Below are 10,840 nucleotides of genomic sequence, written 5' to 3'. Positions count from 1 at the left end.
GGTGTTAATCAATGGTACAAATTGACTTTGTACAATGGATAGTATTTCCTAGTTACTAGTATTTTTTCTACTATATGGCATTATAAATGGTCATAAAAGATTAGGTACGTATGCTTCGTTTACAATTTGCGCTGATTGTTCATTTGTGTTTGGGGTGCATACATTAATTTCTAACTCCTTAGCACAATTTTTTTTTAAGTTAGATTTTCTATTATATCGTGTGTTTGCATTGAAAAATAAAAATAATAAGAGCGAGAATTTATTTATTTTTTTGGCTAACTCTTTTGAAATGTTTTTTCAAAAGAGTCGTAATATCTAATAGATCGAGTGTTATGTTGGTCATATAAAATACCAACACACAAAAAATGAATAAAGAAACCTCATTTGCGAGTTATAAAACACATAGAAAGAAAATCGTATAAGGACAAGCCCTCCGACTTAAAAATGCTATTACCAAATTATTCAAAAGTTCGGTATTTCCGTTAGCATATTATTCTATCGAAAATTTAAAAATTCCGAATCGAATAGTAAATGAGCACCTCTAATCTTCGTATATAGCTTAAATATAGTGAAAATCATTTTACTTGATTTAATTAATAATGTGCAGACTGGACTTTAGGTTATAAATTCTGACATTGAAAAAATGTGTCAGATAAATTCTTGTGGTCTCTCTCATACTTTTCTCTATAAATACTTTCTACACATAGAAGTTACAACTCATAATTCTCTTTTATATATCCAATGTCGTCGGCGGGGAACACTGGCGGCGGAGAAATGGCCGGAAATTCAGCTCTGAATTACTTCTGCTATGGATGTCAGAGCACTGTGAGCTTAACAAATTCTGAACTCTCATGCCCTAATTGCAATGGTACATTTGTAGAAGAATCCCCTTCTCCAGATCCTGTTACCAGAGCAAATCCCGACCCATCGTTTTCCTTCCCCGCCGATTCCGGTAACGGAAGCGACGATGAAGTTTCCGCACTCTTCGAAAGTGGTTTCGGCCGATCACCAGTTGAAGTAGACCCTGTTACGTTCATCAATAGGGATGGTGATGGAACTATTCAATTGCTGCTTGAAAACAATCGTGAGAATGAGGTACCGATTATCTTTGGTGACTTTACTGTGGGGCCGCATCTCGTGATGAGTGACTTGAACATGAATGGTACGCCACCTGCTGCTAGATCGGCTGTTTTGGGCCTTCCTGATGTTAAGGTGAGTGATGAGTTGTTGAATTCGGATTTATCCCAATGTGCTGTTTGTAAAGATGATTTTAAGCTGGATGAAATGGTGAAACAAATGCCTTGCAAGCATATGTACCATCGCAATTGTATTTTGCCTTGGTTAGAATTGCGTAATTCGTGCCCTGTATGTCGATTTGAGTTGCCTACCGATGATTTTGTCTATGAGAATAGGAGACGTAGGAATGCTAACAATGCTGGTTTGTTGTCTCTGGGTTTAGAAGGTCGAGGAAATCAGGGGACACTGGATAGCAATGGTGGTTTGCTTTCTCTGGGTTCGGGAGGTGGAGGAAATCAGGGGAATGCTAGAACCGTGGAGAGCAATGCTGGTTTGTTTTCTGTGGATGCAGGAAATCAGGGGAATGGTGGAACGATGGAGAGCTATGCTGCTTTGTTTTCTATGGGTGCACAAGGTGGAGGAAGTCGGGGGAATCGTGGAACAGTGGAGAGAAGGGTTAGGATTTCAGTACCAGGGCTATTAAGGGGGTCGCAATCACATGCTGAGACAAGCAGCAGTACTGGAGGTGGGGGAAGCAACGATGAAGTGATGAATGATGGTGACGTTAGCAGTAGCGATGATACTCATGGGGAGCCGAATCCACGTCCTGGAGGACATGGACAAGCAAACTAGGAGGATCTTTGTTAAAGTATGTACTATAGTTCTGAATTTTATCCAAATCTACTATATTTGTAGATGTTTAATCAGGTGTTTGGTATAATCCACATCTGATGATATTGCTTTCTTTTTCCTGGCTGTTTTCTTTTTATGTTTTTCCTGGGCCGAGGATCCATTGGAAACAACTCTCTACCTCACAAGGTTAGTGGTAAGGGCTGCATACACACTACCCTCCCCAGACCCACTTGTGGGTACGTTTTTGTTGTTTCCCTGGTGCGCACCATTGCTATTGTTAGCTTGCCAATTTCAGAAATATACTCCATTTTTTTAATCCCTTGATGTGGTGTCCTTAGGTATTGGCTGTTCTTTCTTTTGACATCAAGTTAATTTAGATCCTTAGATCATAATAATTTCCAGCTATACTTAGTTTTAAATCTAATATTGTACACGTTGGCCAGGTTCTTAGTTGACAGGAAATCGTCTTGTATCAAACAAAGTAATAATTTCCTGCGCGAGGTAGTTTACAACGTCGAATCGAATAATTAGAATTCACAACAACATATTCAATATAAATATATAATCGAGTTCGAATTTAAAAAGGTATTTTTTTCAGAAAACGTAGATATCATATCAACTCTTTTTTAACCAAAAGGGAAAATTCTTCGGACAAAATTAAAAAGAATATGAACTCTATGTTTAATAAATAATTCGATAAGTTCTATGTTCATCATGACTTTGTCTCTTAGTGATGTGGAAGGATCAGATTCCTTGATCAAATTACCTGATAAACAATCTCGTTCATTTGATCAAGAAACAGCTGGAGGAAATAAAAAGCTCAAGGAAGCTTCACTCACGTGACTTACATGTAGAGAATATTTTTCTGTTATACATTGTACAGTAGAAAGTGACAAGTGGATAAGTAATTTATTTCTTTATTATTTTATTTTCATGTGAAGTTCTTGTACGTATACAGAGTTTGGAGATTGAATACATCATCAGAAAATTCCCCAAAGCTTCTTTTGTTATAATTCCTTTACAACCGTGATTTTGTCAATTTTTTATTTTTAAAAAAATAAAATCGATGCCCCAAGTGTGTATTTTCAAAAAAAGAAAAAAAAACAGTGGAAGATTTGACAATATTGTTGTTGAGGCATTCAATCAATCATTGTGCAAGGATATCGTATGAGTAGAGATTCATTGAATGTCGCACTAGATACATATCAAGAAAAATACGTTTTAAAGACCCGAGTAGAAATTATTAAATAGATGAAGAAAGATTGAGCTAAAATTTTCTGTCTATTTTATTAAGAAAATGGTCAATAGCCTCCCTAATTTATATTCGAATTTCCAACTACACATTTTAACTTTGTCGGAGTTCTATTACCCCTTCGAACTACTTAAAATTGAATTAATTACACCTTTAAAAAGTCACAACCACATCTGTGTTGATATGTGAATTTCACGTGCTTGACACGTGGAAATTTGATTATTTTAACATTTTTTTATTTTTCTTTATAATTCCTTTCCCCTTTCTCCTATATTCTTCCAATTTCTTCAAATCCCTAATGAAACTTCTTCTTCCTTCTCCTTCAAATTCCTAAAGTAACTTCACTATAACTTTAAATACCATCCGTTGGAATTGGATTGTGAAGAGCAAAAATCAACATAGATAGCGGAGCTCGTCAAGTGATATTCGAGCTTTGTTCGTCACAAAACATGAAGATAAACTAACAAGATTTGTGCATATGTTGCTTTGTCGAGGTTTTTCTTGATTCAGCGGAGTTCGCTAGTTTCGAATCAATGCAAGGGGGGAGATCGAGAAAGGATTTTGCTGGTGGTTTGGGTTTCGCCGGAGGTGGGGATAGTGGTGGCTATGGTACATTTCACCGACCAGTCGAACAACGAAGAGAGGTAAATTTTAAATAAACTAAAGGATCTATAAATAAATTAGAAAACATTCTTTTGGGAGGTTGATTGGATTTAATATAAACCCATTTGATTTTATTTTTCAAATATCCAGATCCCTTTTTTGGGTAATATAAATACATGTCAGTAGTCAATCTAGAGATCATATACCTTGAAGTGATTAGCTCGTTTACTACAATAGTGAATCTAGTGATAATATATCTTGAAGCGATTTATCGGATTTCATCTTTAAGGCTTCATATCAGAGCATAGCCTAGCAATTCTAAATATTCGAACTTAAGTTGTACCTTCATGAGCATGCATTTGTAGAGTATTCTATATTTGTTTCAGGGAGGTACTACTCGAGATCCGATTAATCTCATCAGGTCCTAATCCACATACAAGTATGCATTTGGCCTTTGCATTTTATCCCAACATTTTGTAGTCAGCTTTTCCATATTTTTCTTTAGGTTTTGGAACATTGTTTCCTTCATTATCCTTAACGGTAGGGATTAAAGGCCCATCAGTGATTCTAACCCATAGTTCATAGTCTTCGGCTTGGATGAAATCCTTCATCCTTGTCTTCCACCAAGAGAGTAAAATTGTCCATTAATGGTGGTCTATTGATGTGCTGCCCTTGACCATGCCCGAGAAAGGGTGCAAAATTCATTGTGATCTTATCTTGAGTTATTAGACTTTTGATTTAGATAACCCACTCTGATATCAATTGTTGGAATTATGACCCCCTTTATTCTGCAAAGGAACACATACTGACTACTTGTTCGTTACTGTTTGTGAGTTCTAATAAATAATTTCATAAAATAATAATTAGTTCACAACTTAGTGTTATTTATCTCAACCCCAAACAACAAAAAGATTACACACCTTAGTAATCTAAGGAATTATAAACACTAATTTCTAGCTAAGAAATTATAAACTTCAATTCCTAGCTACCCAAGACAAAAACCTTAGGTTTAAGTCTTCTACTTTCCGTCAAGTTTCTTAAACTTGTTAGACGAATACTACACACACTTGATTGCAATCAAAACTCTTAACTACAATCTTATCACAAACTCGCAACATTGCCCAAGTAAATTTTAAAACTCTCTCAAAATCTTGATCGTGTTTTGATCTTCTCTCTATGTAAGTGGACAATTTTCTCGAGCGAATTTAAATCCAAAATCTATCCTACTTGTGCTCGGCTTCCTTTTTCTCTTGAAACTTTACGTTTAGGATTTCTACTTCATGTGGAACTCCTAGTTTAACTCGAACTTGTCTTCAATTTTCTTTCTTGACCTCACTGTGCTTCATTTATTTCTTGAACTCTTTATTTACGCCTTTTATTTCTTTCTTTGATCACGTTTCTTACTTTTTATAGGATTTATACTTATGTTTACACTTTGACTTAATATGCGCTCCCTTTTCTTTGTAGGATTCCTTTATAAAAAGGAAACTTTCTGCACTGGTTTCTTATCGAGAAAAGCAATCCTTCCATGTCTTAAAAACTTCTAATTCGCGTGATCGACGTTCTCCTTATCCCATTCGGATTCGATTTGAAAGGAACATAACAGATATCCTACCAGTCAAGCTTGTTTAGATGCCGCACTAGACACAAATCAGGTATTGATAACTTCATGGTTACACCTTTGAATGCGCTTTAGGTTTCACAATTTAGTACTTTTTGCTCTTTACTTCAAAGCTAGTGTTGTTATTTTTTTTTCTTTTCTTTCCTATGAACGGCAAAACTAGGGCGAATGGTGGTTTCAGCAAAGGTACCTGAATGAAGTGACAGTGGATTTAGTTCTACAAGAACGAGTAAGGACACTGCAGCAGACTGCATTTTTCATGCCACGAGCTGTGGGAACGAATGGTGCAGGAACACTCTTCAACAAGCACCGTGATTATGGTTTTTCGTGTCTAGGTGGCATTAAATATCGTGATCTATCGTTCTTGTGGTGTTCGGCTACTTCAACTGGTGATCGGCCGAAACCACTTTCGAAGAATGCAGAAACTTCATCGTCGCTTCCGTTACAGGAATCGGTGGGGAAGGAAATGATGAGTCGGGATTTGCTCTGGTAACAGGATCTGGAGAAGGGGATTCTTCCCAGATCTGAACGATTGCAATGGTACATTTGTAGAAGAATCCCCTTCTCCAGATCCTGTTACCAGAGCAAATCCCGACTCATCGTTTTCCTTCCCCACCGATTCCTGTAACGGAAGCGACGATGAAGTTTCTGCATTCTTCGAAAGTGGTTTCGGCCGATCACTAGTTGAAGTAGCCGAACACCACAAGAACAATAGATCACGATATTTAATGCCACCTAGACACGAAAAAACATAATCACGGTGCTTGTTGAAGAGTGCTGCTGCACCATTCGTTCCCACAGTTCGTGACATGAAAATTGCAGTTTGCTGCAGTGTCTTTACTCGTTCTTGTAGGACTACATCCAAGGTCACTTCATTCAGATACTTTGGTTGAAACCAGCATTCACCCTAGTTTCGCCATTCATAGAAACGAAAAGAAAAAACAGCAACATGAGCTTTGAATTAAAGAGCAAAAATTACTAAATTGTGAACTTAAAACGCATTCAAAGTTGTAGCTGCGCAGTTATCAATACCTGAGCATTGTAGCTTTGGAGGCCCACAATGGGGGGAAACTACACCGGCAGGGGCGTCAAGTGTCTGGCCTCTGTGAATATAATGTCCAAGCGAATGATAGGTCAAGAAAGCAGCATGAAGGTTGCCGGTTGGTATCCTATAAATTGAGTACCATTCAACACAAAACCTGCAAATACACCAAGTACCATTAGAAGTCTGCTCTAGAACTTGAAGACGATTATACTATCGCATACAAAGGACGTATGCAAGCCTGGATTGTTCTTCACATATTCAAAAACTAAATATCTTCATCATATAATAAAAGCTTTTCAATACTAACCACAAACTGTCTCTGCTTACGTAATAAGGGAACTATGGAACATGACACATTTAAAATGTCCTAATTTATATGATGTAATAGCTTGACTGGGCACCGATTTACGAAACAAGACTTTGCAATGTTTCAAAACTATCCTTAAGAAAAATAGAAGAGTACACCTTTGTAGACTTTTTGCCAAATAAGTGGGACATAGTATCATCAAACATTTGCCAAATAATAGAATAACATTCTTTTTTAGACCGACTCTAAAGAAATATGTATAATATAAATTGATGGATCTCCAAACATTTGTCAGTTATATGTCATACTAACCAAGAATGAGGATGCATATCAGGTAAGCACGCAGACTGTAGGATTGATGGATCTCCACGACTTGAAGGCCCAGCAGCAGCAACAAGTTCTTGAATCCTAGAATAGAGTAGTTGGAGCAAGCCAAAGAAACAAGTTATGATATATAAAAAAGAACTAGTATTGCTAACAAAACCAATACAACTAAAATGATAAAAGAAACAACTTATGATGTACCACACACTTTTCAAAAAACGGTTTACGATTTTGAGGTGTTTCTTGTTCGAAATATTCAAACAGAAGTTCATCAGACAAGTTAGATTCAACTGGTGGATCTGCAGCACTGCAATCTGAAGATGCCCTGGAGTAAGAGACAACATTCTCTTTTCGTGAAGAGCTTGAGTTCTCAACACGAAGATTAGGTACAAGTAGAGAAAATCCTATCTGGAAGTCTCCTGTAGGTGAACCCTGAGTTCGATTATCCTTGAAGAGCTGAATGGCTGACAAAGAGGGATTAAAATATGCACTGAACTTCAGATGACGAGTTGTACATTCCTCTACTTTTACTTCTAAACCATAGTTTCCGTGTTTCTCAAACCACTGCCACAAATTCCATAAAGAGATATTCGGTATCTCACCCCTGCTTAGTGGTGCACCTTGACCACCTTGGACAAATGGACATATAACTGGAGAGGCAGAACGAATAAATTTCTCAAACTCAGCAAGAGGATAGCCCTTCCTCATCTCAATGGCTTCAGCGGCTAGTTGCGCCCCATGAGCCTCATTCACTGCCCAACAAAAGTCATGTTCACGACCACAAATTGTTCGGGTAGCATTGTTATCATCCTGTGACAAATCCAAGTTTATCGAGTCACGATTGCTTACATCAGCATCCGTCTTCTGAATTCTTTGACTATTCACATTTCCAACATTATTAACTGCATCAACAGATGAATCATTTCGCACAGCATCGTTAGCTGCATCAACAGTTGAATTATTTCCCACTCTCCAAACGCGCTTACCTTTCTTCCACCCCATGTATATATTTTACTATGAAAGTTTTTCCTCTCGATAGTTAGAGATATCTCATGCAGAAGAAATATCTTTGTGGATATAGGAATAGCTCATTTTAAAACATGCAGCCAACAGTCATCGAATATCTTTCATTCGCATTGATGAATACTTGCCTTTGTCACTGCTTTGAACCTAGAAAAGTCACAAAAACGTTGAACACTGAGAAAAATATATTAGCACAAGAACTTTATTTCCTTCAAGTCGAGGCTAATCCGAATAACACCATAAATTCTAGTCAAACAGTATCGCAATGAGCATGTGAAACTCAAATTGCAAACTTCTTTAATGCGGACAATAAAAACAGAGGACCAACAAATAAATGCAAAAACCAATCCTTAATCACTATTTTTGATAAGCTAAAACTAAACAGACACATCAGTAAATAAAAACAACCAACTAAGAAAGAAACGCCAAAGAAGAGTATCGCAATTGCAAAAAGTAAACAGATCAATTTAGTCACAAATATTGTTTTCCTTTTTGATAATTGTGGTGTTCAGGTCATCCTGTGTGCAACTCGACTAGTCACATTCGACTAATTATAGTATTGGTTCCAGCGAAACTAATTTAGTCAATAAACGGGAAGTCAATGGGTACTACTATGAAGAGATTGAAACCTCGAGCTCGAGGACATTACCAGTCAATGCAAAAAGGAAACTTTTCAACGTGGCTCCTGATCCGATCCCTCCATTTCCCCTGTTGGGGCTTGAAAATATTACACGTGTGTCATTAAAAAATAATTGGTACTGGAATGTCTACGCTCCCATATTAAAGAAGAGTTGAGATCCTCTCTAATATCAGGCGAAAGACACCTTTCCGATACTATGTTTGATAATTTTATTTCCTCTTCACCTTAGATGAGGTAAAAGTGGGTTTTGCAGAAGCTCTCTTCAAAGAATAAATGATCACAAGAATATTTGAAGAGCTTGGTGAAATTAATTATTGACGTTGGTTCCATGGAGGGAAATCATAAAAAAAATGGAGTCCGGGTCCTTTATACCAACAATGGCAACTTCAAAAAAACTAAATGAAAATTAGTTTTAATTGCAAATTCACTTAATGGTTACACCAAGTTACTTCAATGGAGTTGTTAATAGTGACACATATCTCTTTACTTTTAATGTAACTTGTTTAATTTATCATTGATTTATTTAATTCAGAACCTAAACTGAAAGAGGATATAATTGGTGTGGGAATGAGAATTAACAATGAATCTAGACATGATGCATTGAATATTTTTGTTCCTCTCTTGAGCGTTGATTGAAAGATTCCTGTGGAACGGAAACAAGTTATTTGGCTAAGCAGAGGAGAGAGGTAACAAAGTGAACTAGTAATATTAACCAAATAAATGTGGATTCAGTTGTTTGAATTATTATTTTCGCATTACTATTTTCACATATCGGAAAGAATTCTCAGGTCCTTTTTCTTTGGTTCATGTACAGTGACAATTGGCAACAAATGAATTTAGAATCAAGGAAATCAAATCAAAATAAACTTAACAAGTAGTCAAAATCTAATAAAACAACTCAAGATTTTCTTAACAGTCCACCGAGCACGTTGCAAAGTTAGCTCAAAGATCTTTTAACAATGGTTTTCAGTTGTTCAATTTTCATGATTCTTTGTTTGAGAATTCTAACGGGAGATTGGATTTCATCAAAAACAAATTCTCAAACAACTCTATGGCGATTTTATGTTAATGATACACGTGTAAGCAGCTGAAATCTGGATATAGTACACTAGGGATCGGATGAAACAATAGAAGATACAAATTTGGGGATTCGATGATAAAGATCGAACAATAATCTCATTTTTTACTTTTCATAATAAGAAAGATCCATTCAATTCACTTTGTGAGCAGAGCAGTATACCAAAAGAAAAAGTCAGAAACTTTTGTAGATGTGATTTGATGTTATACGAAGGGAACAAAGTTATGATTTTAACGTGATATAAATCTAACAACATCGACAAGTATGTTTCAAGAAAGTAATTTGACAAGGAGTCGAGATTAAAGTATTTAAAGAGGTAATAAATATAAATATTGACTATAAATGAGCCTTGGTCTTGGCACGAGTTGGTTATGTGGCTTGCCATTGTTATATAAAATGTAAGTGGAATTCATAACTATGAAATTTCAGTGTTAAAAGAGCTTAATTTAAGTAGAATGGCTATGTTCTTGGACTAATATAAGAAGATTCAACTACAGAATATCCATCTTCGTTGACTAGTATCAGAAGATATAACTAAGGCATGTAAGGAGATTTGGGAAAAGAACTTTGCTATGAAAAAAGCCTTTCCTGAATTGGGTTGATACTTGTCTATGGATGGCTCTAGATATTCTTCTAGTAAACTTTATCTTCTAACAATACTTTAGAATATCTACATATTCCTTCAAATAATTATCCAAGTTACTTCACGAAGACATTCTAAAAACTTTATTAAAAGATCTATGATGTTCCAAGAAAACAGTTTTTAACTTTTTTTGGTAGTGTTCATAAAAATCAACTTCTCAAGACATGTATATAATTGATAGTTTATATAAAATATAAACTTGTGTCATTGAACAAAATAACTGAAGTAGAGCTTTTCGAGTGAGTAATAAGAACCTGATCATTGGCATCGCACTCAGGACGAAAGAAAGGAAGGACATGAGGCAGCTTAATTAGGCCATGGAGACATAAATGTACCTGCACCTAAAACATCAAGATAGAAAAAATGAATAACCGAAACATATACCACTTATGTTCCGTTTTTCCGGTAGTTAACCGAAATTTAAAAACTTTAAAC

At 36.1% G+C, this 10,840-nt stretch overlaps 1 protein-coding gene and 1 long non-coding RNA gene across 2 annotated transcripts; both read left to right on the top strand.

Annotated features, from left to right (window-relative positions):
* The first annotated feature begins 741 nt into the window (after nt 1-741).
* On the top strand, nt 742-1,869 carry LOC138349410 (E3 ubiquitin-protein ligase RING1-like). Its single transcript, XM_069299750.1, has one exon. The coding sequence runs from the start codon at nt 742-744 to the stop codon at nt 1,867-1,869; it is 1,128 nt and encodes a 375-aa protein (XP_069155851.1).
* Nucleotides 1,870-2,913: 1,044 nt separating this feature from the next.
* On the top strand, nt 2,914-6,696 carry LOC138349177 (uncharacterized). Its single transcript, XR_011221826.1, has 2 exons — nt 2,914-3,765; nt 5,192-6,696. It is a non-coding gene; the product is annotated as an uncharacterized lncRNA (long non-coding RNA).
* Nucleotides 6,697-10,840: the final 4,144 nt, after the last annotated feature.

The sequence above is a fragment of the Solanum lycopersicum genome, chromosome 6 (assembly GCF_036512215.1).
Source record: "Solanum lycopersicum chromosome 6, SLM_r2.1".
In the NCBI taxonomy this organism is placed as follows: Eukaryota; Viridiplantae; Streptophyta; class Magnoliopsida; order Solanales; family Solanaceae; genus Solanum; species Solanum lycopersicum.
This window is presented reverse-complemented; position numbering and strand designations above follow the sequence as displayed.

Excerpts from the sequence above, each read along its gene's own strand:
- LOC138349410 (XM_069299750.1), top strand. The coding sequence starts at position 742 with ATGTCGTCGGCGGGGAACACTGGCGGCGGAGAAATGGCCGGAAATTCA.